General features: G+C 42.5%; 1 protein-coding gene and 1 long non-coding RNA gene across 11 annotated transcripts in view; one reads left to right on the forward strand and one right to left on the reverse strand.

Annotated features, from left to right (window-relative positions):
- The window catches only part of LOC108718510 (catenin delta-2), a 757810-nt gene that overhangs the window by 303928 nt on the left and 434313 nt on the right, over nt 1–19569 (reverse strand). For all 10 annotated transcript variants that reach the window (XM_041566188.1, XM_041566184.1, XM_041566181.1 and 7 more), the window contains one exon: nt 5368–5540. In XM_041566188.1, the coding sequence (XP_041422122.1) occupies nt 5368–5540 (173 nt within the window). The remainder of the gene's footprint in view (nt 1–5367; nt 5541–19569) is intronic.
- LOC121394654 lies at nt 7157–12376 on the forward strand. Its single transcript, XR_005961904.1, has 2 exons — nt 7157–7399; nt 11710–12376. It is a non-coding gene; the product is annotated as an uncharacterized LOC121394654 (long non-coding RNA).

A 19569-nucleotide genomic window follows, 5' to 3' on the forward strand; every position in this document is an offset into this window, starting at 1 on the left:
CTAATATTAACATCTGTTACCCTGCAATTTAAAGTGGTTCTAAAATATTAGCACCCCTATGGGCTTATTTATAACAGTGTAAGATAATATACTAATACAGGTATGGGACATGTTATCCAGAATGTCTTGGGACCTGGAATTTTTGAGATAAGGGGTGTTTCCTTATTTAGTTCTCCATACCATGTTTCAATCATTTAAATATTAAATAAACCAATAGGATAGTTTTACCACCAATAACAATGAATTATATTTTTATTGGGATCAAGTACAAGGAACTGTTATGTTATTACTTAGAAAAAGGAATTCTGTTTTAATGTTTTAAAATTCAAAATTATCTGATTAAAATGGAGTCTATGGAAGATGACCTTCCCCTGATGCTGAGCTTTCTGGATAGCAGATTTCCAAGTAACATATATTATACCTGTATTTCTTTTTTTTTTATTACATCTTATGTTGCAGGGTAAAGTCTATTCTGTTTATGTTTGTGAGTTAAAATTTAAGTTTTAGACGCCATACTAATTACATGAAATGATAAATACAGATTTAACTGGTCCGTTTCATTCTTAGCAAGTTGGCAAGTCTGATGATGGTTTCTTAGCCTTCATTTGTATAACGATGATTAGTGGTTATATTGATATGTAATTTGATGAAAATATGTATATTTTCCCAAGCCAGATTAACAACATAACATATAGGAGCTTTTGCATATTAATTTCTCAAGATTGAAAGAGAAATATCCATCACTGCATAGGTATTGAATCTGTTATATGGAAACCCATTATCCAGAAAGCTCTGAATAACTGGAAGGCCATCTCCCATAGACTCCATACTCCACCAATCTATAAAATAAGAATAATCAAGCTTAGTTGTCAAGTAAATGAGGGAACTACTAAAACTACATTATGTACATGTTTTATGTGCTCTTAAAATGTTTGTGGTATCACCAAATATTGCCTGCAAAGGTGTACCATGTATGTCAAAACTAGTGATGGGCAAATCGGTGAAATTCGCAAAACGGCGAAAAAAAATCTCAAAATGCATTGAAGTCAATGGGCGTCAAAATAATTTTGATGCGCATCAATTTTTACTCAAACGTCATTTTTTATACGTGCAACTATTTGGTCAAAATGCATTAAAGTCAATGGGTGTCTAAATAATTTTGATGCGCGACAATTTTTATGCATGAGACTTTTTTTTCAAAATTATTTTGACACATCGGATTTTTCGCTGGTAAATTGTCGCCGCAGTTTCTGTTATCAATTTGCTTGCGGCGAAATGCAGAATTTGTGTCCGGCGAATTTATTCGCCCATCACTAGTCAAAACATAAATTGCTTTTACAATAAAGACTGACTTCATCCCATAACTTTTTAACTAATTGACATAACAGTGGTGAATACTAGTTTTTGGGGCCAGGCATTTTCAAACAAGTAGACCATCCCACTTTTTTCGGTAATTCAAGTACATCCTATGTAATATTTTTTAAAAATTGTCATGGAATTCACAATAAATTAAAGGAATTGTTCAGTATAAAAATAAAAACTGGATAAATAGATGTAGGCTGTGTAAAATGTTTTTAATATAGCATCTATAAATGCTGGAGTGACTGGATGTCTAACATAATACCCAGAACACTACTTCCTGCCAGTGGCGGAACTACAGGGGGAGCAGGGGGTGCAATTGGGCCAGGGCCCGCACCCACTCAGGGCCCCCCCGGCAGCTTGCGCACTGGCGATTTCAGGGCAAATAATCTGGTATGGAGGGGGGCGGAGGCCCAGCGGCACATCCCGCACTAGGGCCCGCCCCCTCCAGTTCCGTTACTGCTTCCTGCTTTGCAGCTTTCTTGGTTTTCACTGTGTCACGTTTGGCACCCTAAATCCAGAACCAGTGCTATGCTCCCTGATCTCGGCTCTTACTTCTGCCTTTAACAGCCACCTTTCACTTTGGGAGGAGCCCTCCGCTAATTGGATGCTGCTAGGTCTTAATAAGAGAGGAGCCAAGCAAAGGGTTCTGGACGAGTAAAGGGGCGTGATCGTTTTAACAAGGATATTGGATGGAAGGCAACACAGCTCAGAAGAAGGACCAGATGGGAAAGCATGGTCAGGCAGACTGGGTCACCACAAGCAGTGTACAAGAATAGCAAGACAGGCAGGGTCGGTCAGGCAGCGTACAATGAATGGTCAGACAGGCTAGGATCAGGATTTGAGAGCGTAGAATAGTAAGCAGGCTGGCAAGGGTCAGATTGGAGAGCGTAGAATAGTCAGCAGGCAGGCAAGGTTCAGATTGGAGAGTTCAGATTAGTCAGCAGGTCAATACCAGTAATATCAAACAGAATTCACAGGGAATAAGCACCCAGGAACTACACAAGATAGACCAAACAATGGGCAACGTCCTCAATACAAAATCTCTTTCAATACCCGGAAGTGTGCGCCGCACACGCCATAGGAGAGTGAGCAAGGAAGCACGCGGCAGGCATCCACCTGGAGGCGTGGCGGGCATCCCCACCAGCCACTAGACCACCAGGGTAAGTCCTTACACACTGATGGGTTACCAGGTAGTAACCAATCAGTGACTTGAGGGGGTCACATGGGTCATAACTGTTTGCTATAATGGGTGAAAAAATATATTGTGCATCAACAATTTGTGACCTGCATGCTAAGGATAAATTGCAAACTCATTAAACAGTTATATCTATAGTAATATGTCAAATCAACTGGACTTGCTGTATTCTCTCTTTCCTTGAAGAATTTTTGCTAGTCATCCGACTGGCTTTCTCAGTTCAGTTCAAATATTTGTGTATACATACCCTAGAATCTTACTCTGATCAGCATAATCTGTTTAATATAATAAGCATGTTGTTGTTTATTGTATTAGCATGATTGGAGCTATGAGGTGTCCAGGGAGAGGTGCTAAATCAGCATTGTTGTCACGATCAGCTCCCTAAATCCAGAACTAGTGCCAGACTCCTGGTCTTGGCTCATTCTTCTGCCTGTAGCAGCCGACTTTGGCCTCGGGAGGAGCCCTCAGCTACTCAGATGCCGCCAGGTCTTAATATGAGAGGAGCAAAGAAAAGGGGCATGTTCGTTATTCAAGTTTAGGACGGAAGGCAACACAAATTTCTCAAGGAGTAGACGATATACAGTAGCATAGTCAGGCAGGCCGGTGTCAGTACAGGCAGAGTTCAAGCAATGTAAGGCTGGGGTCGGTATAGGCAAAGTTCAGGAACAGTCAGGCAGAAGTTGGTATAGGCAGATTTCAGCAAAATCAGGGATCAAAAACCAGAGTAACAGACAGATTAAGAGCACCCAAGAACTATCAGAATAGACCTAACAATTTTAGACAAAAGCCTCTTTAAATATTTAAACTTTACGCCAAAGCACGATTATGTCATCACGTTACACACATAAAATGCGGAAGTGTGCGCGCGCCATATGTTGGAACAGCACAGAACAGAAAGGTCTAGGGCTGCTGGTGTCCCTGCTGCAGGCATCCCTGCCAGCCCCTAGTCCCCACTGGACCACCAGGGTAAATCCTAACTATTGTATGTGGCAGACAATAGGTGTCTCATCCCCTCCACCTATTCAAACTTGGTTTTTCTGTTTTCACATATATGGCTTCTTTGACCCATCTTTTACACCAATGCTCCTCCTTGTCGATTGTGAACTTGGCAGCCTTTAAACATATGTCCTTTTTTCTTTAGTTGTAGGTACACAACTGAGTCCTGACCAGAGACCCTGGCTCTACTGTGCTGTGCCATATGTTTGTGTAACGGTTGTTTGGTTTCTCCCACATTCAAGTCCAAGCACTCCTCACTGTACTGAACTGCATACGCAATGTTACTCTTCTTATGTTTTGGTATATATAACCATAAATATTTTTGGACAGGACATTCTGAATTGAGAAAACCTGTCAGATGACTAGTGAAACATCTTCAAGGAAAATACAGCAAATCCAGTTGATTTGATTTATTACTATAGATATACAATGACCTGGATGAATTTGAACCTTCACAGTCAATAAACACTTATGTCCCATGTGGTCCCCCCTTAAAGTCGTTGACTAACTCAGAGTTAGAGAACTGAATAGCATGAAGTTGTGTTCTGTTCATCTGCTCACTCCAGTCTTTATAGATTATATTTTTGTCTAACTAACAATACTAGAAACATTTTTTATTTTGCACTGCCTATCTATTTACACACTTTTTAATAACAACAGAGATTAGAATGTAGATTAAATCATTTTTGTAAGAGTCAACATTTGATGTAACCATTTCCCTATTGCTGTTTCAAACTCCTTATTACATAGTAGAGATGTTAATATTTTATATATAGGGGAAATGGAAAAGTGCATTGTAGTTTAAGGGATTAAACAATCTATGGAATTGTCTATATCCTGTGGTGGGGGGGGGGGGGTGCACATAATGACTGACCTGCAGACATAAGGAAAAACCCAAGATATCAAATTATATAATTTAAGTAATGTAAATTAATAAAGATTTTTAGTGGTACACATTAGATGCCTCACCTGTGCCATGCCCCGTTCTACCCAAGTGAGAAGTGGGTTACCGGCAAAGTTATTAGTGAAACATACTTATCAGAGCAAATCAAAGTGTCAGTTTGTCAGAATGTGTGTTGACATTTTGAATTTAAATTCAGTTCTATTCTATGGGGGATGTTAGAGCTCAGTGGCAGCAGTAAGCTTTAGCACATCACTGAATTGCAAAGTTACTGAAATGAATGTCATTTAAGTAAAATGGGGGCTTAGCCATTTTGAAAACAATATGAAAGGAATTGTTTGAGCACATAAAATAGCTTTTTAAAGATGGAAGGTTTACTTTTTTTATTGATGGCTAAAGTCCCACCACAGCTTGGCCCCTTAGAGTCCATACTGGCAGCAATATTTTGATTGATTCAGTCAGGGTAATATATGTCCACCTTCTAGCATCAATGGTAATGTTTTGATACAGATGTCTGTGTGTATATGTATATTGTATTTATGTGTATGCACAACCTGAACAATAAGTAACGTGTATGCTTTTCATTTATTCAATAGGATAATATACCAGAAAATATATTAAGCATAATGACTGCAATGACATGGGACATCTAAAACATGTTTTCACAGCACAGAAGATCATAATGTATTGCAATTTGCACACAAAGAAAATACTGCATTCCTCACTTATATTTAGTTAGTGAAAAGAAGACTTTTACACAAAGCTTTGCAAAAATGACAACCTCGGCAGAATCAATGACAGCTAAGTGTGATGGAATAATGTGTAAAGATGTCTGGTATAGCAGAACAGTAAAGCTATGCAGCTGCCTGCAGCTCTAACAGGGAACATGAAGATACAGTACTTGTCCACTTACTTGACTGTAGCTTTGAATGGCAGATCTGGCTTGATTACTGCGGCTTGGGAACTGCAATGCTGATGATTCCCCCAAGGCAAGGGTCTGGTTGCTATGGTAGCTTGATGAATACTGGAAAGACCCTTCAGGTTTAGAACTGAGTTGAAGTGCACTCTGGGATAGGAGGCTGGGTCCTGAGTTAAACAAAGTCATTTGGAGAAGTCAGTATTGGCATCAGTGAAGCAGAAAAAACATCAAGTCGTGGATTTATCAAGAGAAGCCAGACACTGCTAAATAAGTTAACCTCTGAACACCTACTGGTTTCATTTGGATTACAGTTATGTAAGGATAGTTTTATCACCCAATACAGCAACAAAAGACAGACTTAATTTGCAGCAATGGTATTTATTGCAGACATGTTATTATCATACCCTAATGACCCTAATGTACACTGCACATTAAATGTTCATTATTTTATTTCACTAGTCATTAGCTGAGAAATGTTTAATAATTATTCTTGAGATACATGTTGTAACTGAATTTTGTTTTCTGCAAATAGCATTATCAGTGTTAAGTAACAAGAAAAAGAAGAGAAATATCAGTTGTGACCCTTTATGTGATGACAGTCACAGTGACATCTACAGGCCATTTGTATAAAACCACATATTCCCCCCTATAGATCAGTGCATAAGATAAATTCTCTACCCCATTGGTAGGTTCTCCATTTTTCTGTTGTCCAAACACACACTAGATCTTTTTTTTCAACAGTGGAATACTTACAAGAAAGTATTCCACTGTTCCACTGTAAGTGTTCTGGATGCAAATGCAACAGTTTTTTCTGTATGATCAGCATGGATCTGTGTGACAACTGCACCAACGCCATAGTCTGAAGCATCTGTAGTAACCATAGTGCAGTGATCCCCAACCAGTAGCTCGTGAGTAACATGTTGCTCTCCAACCCCTTGGATGTTGCTCCCAGTGGCCTCAAAGCAGGTGATTATTTTTGAATTTGAGGCTTGGAGGCAAGTTTTAGTTGCATTAAAACCAGGTGTACTGCCCAACATAGCCTTAATCTAGGCTGACAATCCACATAGGGGCTACTAAATGGCCAATCACATCCCTTATTTGGCACCCCAAGAACATTTTTCATGCTAGTGTTGCTCCCCAACTCCTTTTACTTCTGAATGTTGCTCACGGGTTCTAAAGGTTGGGGATCCCTGCCATAGTGGGTAGTGCAGGATCTAATAAAGCTAGCGCTGGACAGTTCACAATTAGCTGTTTCACTATTTCAAAGCTATGTTGAGCACACAAGATTAAAGTTCCACGTAGTAGTGCTCTAAGTGGCTCCACAACTGAAGCATAGTTGGTGACGTGGAAATTTCTCATATTTCGCCATATGGCCACCACCGATGCGGGATAAGCGTCTTTACGACCGACCTTTGCACAGTCGCCCGATCTTTCCGATTCCCATCCGATTTGTGTTCATCAGGCATGACTGCAGCATGCCGGGTGTGGTGCCGGTTGGGATTGAGGAATACGGACCACTGAACAAAGGTGTACTTTTACAAGATCAGTACAAGCCATGCTAAGATCACTGTGTCTGTGTATATGTATATTACCGGGGGAAGTGCCTTTTGTCCTGGTGCCTTTTGTTTGCCTAGGGCAGTCTACCTTTCCCCCCCCTCTTCTATGGACATGTGTCTGTGTGCTGGTTCCACCAATTGATTCATAGCATAACATGCTCATTGATTGGATATATTGTAAGACCACCTTTTGTCTTGGTGTATAATAAACCACTGGCCATTGTAGAGGGAGGCAGAATACTGGACCCCAGCTAAGAACGACTGCTGTGACGTTATTTCCGGGGGATTGCGCAACATCACCACACGATACATCAAGGTTTCCGGATCGATTGTCCATTAAGGCAAAAGATCATTTAAGTCTACCACAACAGATGGCGAGCCTAATGCAGGTGGTTCAATTTTTCCCTTAATTTCAGCAGAATTAAAAGGGGCCATATTTTATTTCGGGCAGCAAAAAGGCCGGCATTGAGGTAAGACATTTTTGTTTTGATACTCTCATATTTGAGAAAGTTTTTGCTGTCTGCAAATTGATTTGTGGTCTCTAGGCTGCTGGAATCAGGTAAAAATCTACCAAAAGAACCTTTTGGGTGTATGTGTGGTGTTTTTCAGTATTAACGGCCCAGGTACTGGTTGGGGCATATCTGCATAACTGCTGTGGGGTTTTATTCATTTATTTAGTTTTTTAACCATAAGGGACTGTTATTGCCCCTGCTGGAGGATCTGTGAGTGATTCAGACCAGTGGAGGGAGTTTCTGTGTATGCCGGGTGGTTGTAGGATAATCTTGTAGCAGGCAGATATGGCCAACAGTATCTAGAGGGGATTTAGAATCATTGTTTTTTTTCATTTGTGTTTGTTTTCTGTCTGTCTACTAAGTGGTGTTTGTTTTAAAATTGCGACTCTATAGGTTTCATCCTTGAGAAAATCTTTATTTTGGAGGATTGTATTGATTTTATTATTACAAGTTTCAATATTGGAGGTTGGGTAACAATCCGACCAATCTGAATTACAAACCAAGTTTCTTGCCCTTGCTGAGCGCTGAACAGGGGGAGCCTACGCCATTTTGAAATAGCACATGTGCCAGTGGCCATTTTGTCTTTGTCTTTAAGCACATGTGCCAGCGGCCATGTTGTCTTAATTTTTGAAAAGGTATATTGGGCTATTGGTGGGAGGCACATCCCCTGCATATAACCCTTACAGTTGTTCTTTTGTATATAATAGATTTTCATCTTTACATTTCATAACAGCAAAGTTCTCTTTGAACTTTTTGGAACATTTTTTACATTTTTGTTATACCTCTCTGCTGTTCCCTGCAGTCTATTGACTCCTACTTCCTCCAGGATAGGGGGTTTTCCTAAGGAAGAGACCATCACATGGTGTTGTAATTGTAATTGTCCTTTTGTGTGAGTGAAGGAAGAGTGTTGCATGGTTTACAACATAAGGCTATATGTTAACTAGCTGTTTCTCTTTTTATACTCCTTGTTTTCCTGCTCTTTCTCTCTTTATTTTCCTCTCTTTATCCTTCCTTCCGTCCTTTATTATCCCCATCTCTCTCACTTTTCTCCATTACTCTCTTTTAAAACACTTTTGCTTACCCTCTCTCTCTCTCTGTCTATAACTACCACACTAACTCTTTGCCTTGCTTTTGGCTAGCCCTCTTTTCTGTCTTAATCTATTCTCAAACCAACACATTCTCTGTAGGTTTGGTTGGAAGACATCTTTTCTGTCATTGGAAGTCTGGTAGTGTAAGATAGCTGCTGTCTGCTTATGAAAGTTGCTGTTAGGAAGGAAATTCCTGTTAATTACGACCATAAGGACTGTGCTGCGAAGTCGGACTGTATAGGGTGAAAAAACAGTGAACTGGTTAGCTTTTTGTGAGGAGAAAAAGTGGGCCAAGCCTACTCGGGTTCATCAATTGTCGCGTGAGCTTTGTTCTCTTTTCTCTTCCCCTCGAGGTCCATCCTAAGGGTGGAAGGTGTCCGTGGTTCGTACCAAAGCCCGGGGGTGGAGTTTGTGGGGAAATTATTGAGGACTGTTCCCTTTCTTGTTCGCTTTCTTGACTTTTCGTCACTGAGTGACCAGGTGTCCGCGGTTCATACCGGAAGCTTGGGGGACGGAACTTGGGGAGGTGAACTGGGGAGGGGTTTCTCTGTTTCTATCTGTTTTTCTAGCCACTTTCTCTCAAAACCTATTGGCCTGACTGGGGTGACCAGGTGTCCGTGGTTCGTACCGGAATCCCTAGGAAGGTTCAACTATATCTCCCTTGTTCTCACTTCCTGTCGCTCCCTCTCACTTGCTGTCAACACTCCAGGCATTGGGGACTCTTATCCTGCAGTCAGGGCGCTGTTTTGAGCCAATTTAGCACGAGGGATAAGGAAGGTGTCCGTGGTTCGTACCTGTCCGGATCCCTCGGCCGCTGATCCTTCTCTCTGAGTGGGCTACGGTGGATAATGTCCGTGGTTCGTATTTGAAGCCCTAGAGCTACTCAGAGGACGAACAGGTAAGGATCGACGGCGGTCTGCGCGGTGGACGTAGACACTGTAGGTGGACGCATCTACTTGGAAAAAGCTCGAGACTCGAGTATTGGTGTAGGGAAATCTAGGGAACAGAAGGGTACCACTTCTGAGTTCAGGACGGCTCAGCAGCACATGAAATCCACATATGGAGGAGGGACTGTTAAGCCCCTCAAAGATTGGCACAAATGGTCTTCAGGTTTAGAATGGTCCATCCCTAAGGAGGGGACGTTTGAGGTCTGGATCTGGGAAAAGTTCGTCCGTGAGTTCCACTCCAGACTCCAAACACATGGGTCTTTAGAGAAGGCCAATTTGTGGTTACAGGAATCTACCAAGCCTTAGCAGCAGGGCATTCAAAAGTCTCAGACAGTAAGGTCAAACATAATCATGTACTTCCTTCCAGCCAGAACTGCAGAAAGCAATAATGATAAGGACGAGACAGAGCTGCAAACAGGTTTAAATTTGCTAGCAACACAGGTCATCTCAACAGCCTCAGCTCATCTGTCTCCATCACCATCCCCACATCCAGAATCCGCAAAAGATGCCTCTGACAAAACGGATTACTGCCGCCTTGGAAAATCCGATTTGGTCACCTTATGTGAAGCCAGAGGTATCTCTATAATAGACAAATCCAAATTAGAATGCATAGAGGCCTTGGAAAGGGATGACTTCCAACAGGGCCCTGAGGGGGATTACAGGCGCTATGGGGGGGCAAGGAATTCTGTAAGCAACTGACAGACAAAATACCCACTATGTATAGTGTTGTGTCCCCATTCCAGTTTATGACAGCGATCCAGGGCCCAGATGAGGACGCCTCGGTCTATTGGCAGAGGTTAAAACAAGGGGTAACAGATGCAGGGTTTGAGCCAGGTCCAGATGCCCCAGAGAACACCCAGTCAGTATCGCCCATCCATCTAATGTTAAAGGCTACATTTCTGGCTGGATTGGTGCCTAAGCTAAGAGATAGGCTAATGGTTGCACGACCAGAGGCCCATTCTATGAGTTTCCACTCCCTTATGGCAACAATCCAGGCCATAGAACTGGACCTGCATGCCAGGAAAGAGGCCAAGTCAGCCAAAATCACGGCAGCTCTTGAGCTAATAGCCCAGGACCACCTTCCCTATACTAGGAAAAAGAAACTCACCAAAACGTACTACTATAACTTGTTTTAATTGCTATCAAAAAGGACATTTAGCGCGCCACTGTCCAGAAAATGAGGACAAGAAAGAACAAAATTCTCCTAGTCCTTATAAAGTTGTTCCTGACCGGCCTCATGCACATAACCCAAACCCGGGGAAATCTTACCGTAGTACGGAGGGCCCCCCGGGAACCTACCATTCCATACCAGACCCTGAAACAGTTAAAACCTTCGGAGCTGCTACACAGTCCCATAGCTTCGCCCACTAGGGGAAAGGCAAACCGGTGTCGGCCCATTTCCATCTATTTCTTGAGGAATTGCCATATCCTCTGTCCTGCCTCATCGACACCGGCGCAGCCAGGACTGTTCTAAAAACACAAGATCTAAAAGGCAGGATTCCACTCTCTGGCAACACAACCCCCACCATTGGGCTTACAGGTCATCCAGTGACTCTTAGGGAGACGAAACCATTGTACTGCAGGTTAGGTCAACACACCGAAGCAGTCAGATTAGTTTCAGATGATGTCCCTATCAACCTATTGGGAGCAGAAATTCTGTCGGAGATTCAGGCCAACATCACTTATACCCCAGAGGGTGTTGTGGTAACTAGTGCACTCACAGACGAGTTGCTGTGTGCAGTGGTGGCAGTCCCGTATACTGGAGAACCTGGTACAAATTTGTCCCTGGATGTACTAGCTGAGATAGACCCTAAGGTTTGGGCGGTTGACAAATATGATGTTGGCTTGCTGCCAGTACCTCCAGCCACTATACGGATTGCCCCCGGTTGCGTGCTACCAAAATTGCCACAGTATCCTCCGAGTATAGCGCAGATGGACAGTCTCAAGATCCAGATTGATAGATATCTCCAAATCGAGGTCTTAACCCCAACACAATCACCCTGTAATACACATTTATTTCCAGTGGCAAAAAAATCAGCCAAGGGTCAGGAAGTCACTGACTGGTCCATGATAAAATCATAGTCAGTGATGCCTCGTTAGTGCCTAATCCTCACACATTACTTGCGTCCATTCCTCCTAAAGCTTCGTACTTTAGTGTTATCAACTTGTCTAATGCCTTCTTTTCTGTTCCACTAGATCCACAGTGTCATAGATCTTTGCTTTTTCGTTCCAGGGTAGACAGCTGACATGGACCCGGTTACCACAGGGGTCCATGACTAGCCCATCGGAATATAGTTGCAAGCTAAAGGTGGTATTAGACCAGTGGGTGCCAGAGGATCCGGAGGTCGCACTGTTACAATATGTGGGCGATCTATTACTTTGTTGCCCGGAGAAGGATTCATGCTATAGACACACTATCTCGCTACTGAACCATCTGGCATCCACTGGGAATAAGGCTAGCAAGGAAAAATTGCAGTTTTGTAAGGAGAAGGTTATTTTTCTAGGCCTCTGTATCTCAAAAGGGACCCAACACCTAATAACACAACAGATACAGACTCTCAAAGACTTCACCCGACCTCGTAGTGCCCGACAGTTGAGAGCCCTTCTAGGTCTGATCAATTACAGCAGAGATTGGATCCCTAATATTTTATTCAGAATGGGTCCTCTCTATACTTTCTGTGTTATTACAGAAAGTTGGTGACATAGTTTTAGATTCCCCTCTAACCTTTCTCATCCCACACTCTGTCCAAGAAATTCTCAACCAGGTCCAAACCAAACATCTTTCAGCAGCACGTCTGACCAAATCTGAAGTGACTCTCCTTACCCCTACTAACCTCACACTGAGACGATGTACAATCCTCAATCCCGCATCTCTTCTCCCGACCCATTCTGACTCGGAAGAAGAGGGGGGGACGAAGGGATTGTGACTGACTCTAACCCAAACATGACAGAACCAACAGACAATCACAACTGTCTTGAACTCATGGACCCCGAGACAGAAGCAGTACAACATCCACCTCCGTGACGGGCGGATCCACGCCAGCCACTGCAAGAAGCTGCTGGACTATCAAGTGCAATGATCAGGTGCATTGTTTCTATATACACTTGTTGTTTAATGTATTTTGGATACTGTTATGCGTCACATCCGAATTTACTGTTCAAGATGCATTTACAATTAGCAAAGACAGCAAATAGGTCCAACTGCTGGGTGTGCTCCAAACCCCCTCCGAGCCAGAGCATCCCGGCAATGGCGGCAGTACATGCCCTTTATGACATCAGGGTGGGCATGAGAAAGTTTAGTCCTTCAGGTAGATCAGCGGAACGCCATCTGTCCATAGAATTTAATCAGACATTCTTAGATGGTAATGTCACCTATGGTCTTGATGTCAGCCCCGAGGCTTGTACTAGACTTAGCAGACCCGTGTGGGTATCCGGTCAATTAGGCCAGTCCGGGATTTGTTTTAATATCAGCTCTGGTTTTGGAGCCAAGTCCCTGGGGGGGACCGAATGCCCATCTGGGATAACCATCCAGATCGACCATAGAATCCCTGACAAAACAACCTAACCTCCAGACATGATTATGTCTGCTGGGGGGGGGAGGTGTGACATTCAGGAGGGTGCAGCAATCCCATTATCCATCCAGTTGTTGCGCAATGCCCGTAACCGTAACCCCAATGACCTTTGTGTCTCATTAACTGGGCCCTATTACTTTTTGTGCGGCCAGGCTGCCTATAGAGTCGTTCCCCCTAATACTAGAGGGTCATGCTCCTTAGTCAGGTTAGTCCCTGCCTCCTACATTGCCGACGGTCACGAGGACCTAATGGTGCAGAGGAGGGTGAGTGTGGGAAGAAGGACCAGGAGAGAGCTATTCTCCGCAGGGGACCGTGCATGGGCATGGTTTCGGCATGGACCGGATGGGGTATAGAACTTATGAAACGGCTAAATAATTTTTCCATCATAATGGACGAGATGTTTAATGAGACAGTCGAAGCCATGAGAGAAATTTCTTCTGAACAACGACAGCTGAAGACCCTTATGCTTCAGGAGAAAAATGGCTCTCGACTATCTTTTAGCATCAAAGGGGGGTTTCTGTGAGTTCATCGGGGAGGATTGCTGTACCTGGGTGGAAGATACTGGGGACAAGGTTCAGGCCCATCTTGACAAGGTGAAAGCATTACAGGGACAAGCACGCGCTATTGCAGAGGAGGGTTGGGACCCCTTTAAAGGTTTAGGGGGCTTCGGTGATATGTTGTTTTCTATTGGATCATGGCTTAAAGAAGTTGGAGTGTATGTCCTGATGCTGCTCTGCTTTCTTTTCCTCCTCTATGTGACGGCGAGAATGACCTGTTGTTTGGTGAACCAAGTTGCAAAGAGCCGTGCAGAGGACCATGTGATGATTCCATAAAGAGCCATCGCCTGAAGCATCCGGAACCCTTTACCTCAGGAAGATCAGCACAGGAAGAACCACCACCTTTTTTTTTTAACAAACTATGGACTGTCCCTAAAAGAACCGACTTCTTCCCTTCTTGGAGACTTTTTTTGGGCTGTTCTTCTCAAAGAAGACATAACCAGAAACCTTGTATGATGACATCACCTCCCTGAAGGCCAGTCTGGACCTCATGATCAAGATGTAAAGAAGATCAAGAATATTAGGCCGGTTCTTCTTGTTAGTGCATTTGTAGTGTAGCATGTTCCCTTTTCTTTCTGTACCCTTTAGAAGCTTTGGTTGGAGTGATTGTAGCGTTAGGAAGCCGTTGCTGTGACGACATATGGTGAAAAAGGAGGGACTGACGTGGAAATTTCTCATATTTCGCCATATGGCCACCACCGATGCGGGATAAGCGTCTTTACAACCGACCTTTGCACAGTCGCCCGATCTTTCCGATTCCCATCCGATTTGTGTTCATCAGGCATGACTGCAGCATGCCGGGTGTGGCGCCGATTGGGATTGAGGAATACGGACCACTGAACAAAGGTGTACTTTTACAAGATCAGTACAAGCCATGCTAAGATCACTGTGTCTGTGTATATGTATATTACCGGGGGAAGTGCCTTTTGTCCTGGTGCCTTTTGTTTGCCTAGGGCAGTCTACCTTTCCCCCCCCTCTTCTATGGACATGTGTCTGTGTGCTGGTTCCACTAATTGATTCATAGCATAACATGCTCATTGATTGGATATATTGTAAGACCACCTTTTGTCTTGGTGTATAATAAACCACTGGCCATTGTAGAGGGAGGCAGAATACTGGCTAATACCAGCTAAGAACGACTGCTGTGACGTTATTTCCGGGGGATTGCGCAACATCACCACACGATACATCAAGGTTTCCGGATCGATTGTCCATTAAGGCAAAAGATCATTTAAGTCTACCACAACATTGGGAATAAACTTAGAATACCATGAAGTAAGCCCTAAGAAAGCTTGTATGGTCTGGAAATCAGATGGAGGAGGTGCTTGGGTAACAGCGTTGACATGGTCAGGGTCAGGCAATAATCCATTTTGTGAGATTATATGACCCAGAAATGACAGCTGGATTTGTCTGAAGTGGCATTTAGAAAGGTTCAGTTTCAGTCCTGCAGAATAAATGCATTTCAGAACCTTTTCTAGGTACTTGTCCCTACATTTACCACATTTACTCTTGGCACAAAATAGTTCTTTATAGCAGTAAGAGCAGTTTCATAAGTATCATCAGGTAACGTTAATATTTAGAATATGCGCTGTCCCTCTGCTCCCAGGCAGTGAATAAGTAAAGCACACTTTCTAGCAGCAGAAATCTCCCCTTGGTCAGCAGCAATAATGTAATTTTCAAACATACGGATCCAAGCAGTAAAAGATATGGTAGGCTCACCAGGGTTTGGAAGAAAAGCTGCAAGATGCTGCAGAGGTAGAAGAGGCATCCTGTCACCAATCTGTTATGTTTTGAGTAGCCGAGGATGTGTACAGTATAACAGTGCTTTATTAGCAGGCTCTCATGCAGCTATTACACAACACTAAATTTCACTTTTAAGCTGTCAGGAAGTATGCACAGTATAAGTCTGGGCACAGTGACATCTACAGGCCATTTGTATAAACACCACTGCTGACTACCCTTCAAGCCTCTTTTAACTCTGGCTTCCTACCTCCTTCATTTAGTGAAGCACTCATAGTAGTAGTCCCAAAACCCGGTAAAGACCCTGACCAGTGCAGTTCATACTGGCCAATTTCTCTAATAAACACGGATACAAAAATTCTTGCCAAAATACTGGCCACAAGACTCCAACGCTACATAATAGATCTGATTCATCCAGACAAATCAGGATTTATGCCAGGCAGAGCTACCAATATTAACATTAGGGGACTCTACACTAACATGGAACCCCAGCATGATAACATGGGGACCAGAACGGTGACCTCCCTTGATTCAGCAAAGGTGTTTGACTCCATAGAATAGCCCTATCTCTGGGAGACCCTTTGTAGGGTTGACCTGGGAAACAACTTCATCAAATGGATACAAATGTTATATAACTGTCTAACTGCACGGGTCAGAGTCAACGTCCTAATATCACACGCTTTCAAACTGGGAAGAGGTAAGAGACAGGGACGCCTGCTATCTCCATTCCTTTTTACCTAGCCATCGTGCCACTGCCATACTTAAATCAGAGCAAATTGCGGGTCTCACACTTGGCCCAATTACTGAAAAAGTTTCCTTATATGCAGACGATCTATTAATCTACTTGCCAGAAACCCAAAATCAGTTGCCCAAATCAGTTTTTAAAACAAATCAACCATCTGATACTTATCTTTATATGGAATACAACAGTACCGAGAATTGCCTGGGATAAGGACCAATGACAAAGTTAGAGGACGATTTTAAAAAACTAGGTGTAAAGTTGAGGGCAAGGACTTCCAAGGTAATTTTCTCAGAGAATATACCTGAGCCACAAGCGGGAGCATAGGGAGATTAATGCGTGGCTGAGAGATTGGTGTAGGGAGGAGGGATTTGGGTTTTTGGAGAACTGGGCTGAATTCTCAGTCGGCTACAGGCTCTTTGCTAGGGATGGGATGCACCTTAATGATGATGGTGCAGCTGTTTTGGGAGAGTAGATGGCTAGAGGGTTGGAGGAGATTTTAAACTAGGTGTGTGGGGGGGAGGGTTCAGTAAAAGATTCAGTGGAAGACAGGTTAGATGAGATAGTGGGCAAAGAAAGGGAAAATGCGGGAGGAGATTTGGCTGGGGGTACTGTTAAGGATAGGGAGGACCACATGTCATATGTTCAATATGGTACCAGTATTAAATGTTTGCAAATGCAAGGAGTCTGACTGGTAAAATGGGAGAGCTGGAGGTGCTGGAGGGAAAATATGATGTGATTGGTGTGGCCGAAACATGGCTGAATGAGTCGCATGACTGGGCAGTAAATATCAGTGGCTATATTACGGAGGGACAGAGGCAATATAAAAGGAGGAGGCGTATGTCTGTTTGTTAGGCAGGATTTAAAAGCTTATATAAAGGAGGAGGTTATGTTAGAAAATGAGGGGGCAGAAGTCTTATGGTGGAGTTCTTCACCAATTGGTAAAGAGTCCAGCAAATTAATTGTAGGCGTATGCTATAGACCCCCTAATGTAAGTGAGGAGGATGAGGCAAAGCTCCTCATGCAAATAGAAAAGGCTGCTAGTTTGGGTAAAGTAATGATAATGGGGGATTTTAATTACCCAGATATTGACTGGAGCAACAGTACTGCCAGATCAGTTAATGGGAACAAATTTATAAACTTGTTGCATGACAATTTTATGGCACAGGTTGTTGAGGAGCCTATCAGAAAAAATGCTATTCTGGATTTAGTGATCTCAAATGACCCAGAACGTATAGCAAATGTGCAAGTCATTGAACCCCTGGGTAATAGTGACCATAATGTTATATCATTTAATGGCTAGTGCAAAAAACAAATATATACTGGGGCAACAAAAAACATGAATTTTGCAAAAGCTAATTTTAGTGCCTTGAGGGCTGCCCTACAGAGGATTGATTGGGGCATTAAGTTTTCAGCTAAAAACACAGAACAGAAATGGTTGTCATTTAAAATAATATTAAATCATTACTGTTCTCAATTTATTCCCTTAAGGAGTAAATGTAGAAGCTCTAAGTATCATCCTATGTGGCTTAATACAGAAGTAAAGAAGTTAATAGGAAAGAAGAGAAAGGCATTTAAAAACTACAATTCTGTTGGGACAGAAGCTGCATTTAATGAATATAAACACTGTAATAAATGTTGTAAATCAACAATCTGGAAGGCAAAGAAAGGAAATGAAGAGTTAATTGCGATGGAGGTGAAAACTAACCCTAAAAAGTTTTTTAAATATATTAATAGTAAAAAGATGCAGGTTGAGAGTGTTGCTCCATTAAATAATGGTAGAAGTATGGTTGTAACAGATACAGAAAAGGCAAATGTGTTAAATCAGTTCTTTTCTTCAGTATATACAATAGAGGAGTCTGAGTTCCCAGGCTCACTTTATAGCTGCACTAATGGCTCAGCTCAATCTAATCAGTGGCTGACTCAGGATATGATTCGTAAAGCTTTAATAAAAATTAATCACATTCCAGCTCTTCCCACTTTGCTCTTTATTAGTGTATAGGATGGTAGAACAGCGTGCAACCAATCGTGTTTCAGTGTTAGATGGTATGCGCACTACAGGGACACATGTTGCATTAATTTCTGGTAATTCATTATACCAAAACAATGAATATAATCTTTAATATTTTCACTATGCTTGCATCATGAATGATCCAATAGAGCTACATTACATTACCATATAAGGCATAAATCCTATTGAGTAACCCTGTAACCCATATCAACTAATCATAAATTATCATAAATGTATATCTGTTGATCACTACTATTACTTTGTAACAATGGTAACAATGTTTTATTCTACAGTTTTTCATTATACAGTATAGTCCTGTAGAGAGCCATGAATGGTATTTGGTTTGTTTATTGTCTTGAGTAAGAACTAAAGTCATTGTGTTCTATGGTGCTATTTGACAGCGATGAGCAAAATCTGTCCTGTTTCGCTTCGCCGATACAATTTGTGAAACTGCCAAATATTTCCAAATAATTCACTCATCGCTACTATTTGGTATTATTTCATATGTAAACAGATATGAGGACATTGCAAGGCAACTTAGAGCTACTATGTGATGCATATATTTTACCACCAGCGATTTACATTAATACCAAAAGGAATGTAACGTTGGACATTTTGGGGCCCACATTGGGGAAATTAATCATGGCCAACAAATCAACCCATCTGTCGAGGCCCTTATATAAATTATTTTAGTGTCACTGAAGCAAACACAAAATTTTACCAGATCAACATAACAATATATTATATTTACATGCTTAGTAAAAAAATATTTTTGGTGTTACTGGTCCTTAAACTGGTTTAGCACTATGGAAATGCTGCTACTAACTTTGACATGTGCCAAAAGTTTGACTTACTAAAGTCCTCATTTAAGATTTTTTTCCCTCCCAACTTCCACTGAGTTGTCTGGCCTACCTAAGAGTCCAGGCTACTTCCCTGGGCCTCCTGTCTTAGGCTTCTACTGAGACCTCCTCTCTTTCAGCTGAGATTCACTGGACAACTCCATGTCATACTTACCGGGAAAACCCCCCGCCGCAATGTTCCCATCAGAAGGATCCTCCCCAAAGCTTTAAAAGCCCAACCCTACCCCCCAATCCGGTGTCTTTTTTCCTTCTGCTTCAGTTTATTTTTGCTCCTGTTAGAAGCAAGTTTTCTTTTTAACCTTGGGGAAGCATTAGGGAATGCTGGAAAGCATCCTAGGGACTGAGGTTTTGGTCCCTGTGATCTTTATCCTCCTAAGCACATTACCTCATGGTCGGAAACTTCAGTGTTTCATCATCAGGTAGGCACAGTGTTACTGTGGCTAATTTCACTGGTTTGTCCTTGATCCATGTGCCCTCTGGGATTGATTATAACCTGTGAGGTGGCAGTTGCTATGTCCCCCCATCCGTGTGCCTACCTGGGCATGTTTAAAAAGTGTCCAGCGGCATTGGGGTATATGGTCCCTACACCCCTTATGATTTTTATGGATGGGAGA

Source organism: Xenopus laevis, chromosome 6L (assembly GCF_017654675.1).
Source record: "Xenopus laevis strain J_2021 chromosome 6L, Xenopus_laevis_v10.1, whole genome shotgun sequence".
Classification (NCBI taxonomy): domain Eukaryota; kingdom Metazoa; phylum Chordata; class Amphibia; order Anura; family Pipidae; genus Xenopus; species Xenopus laevis.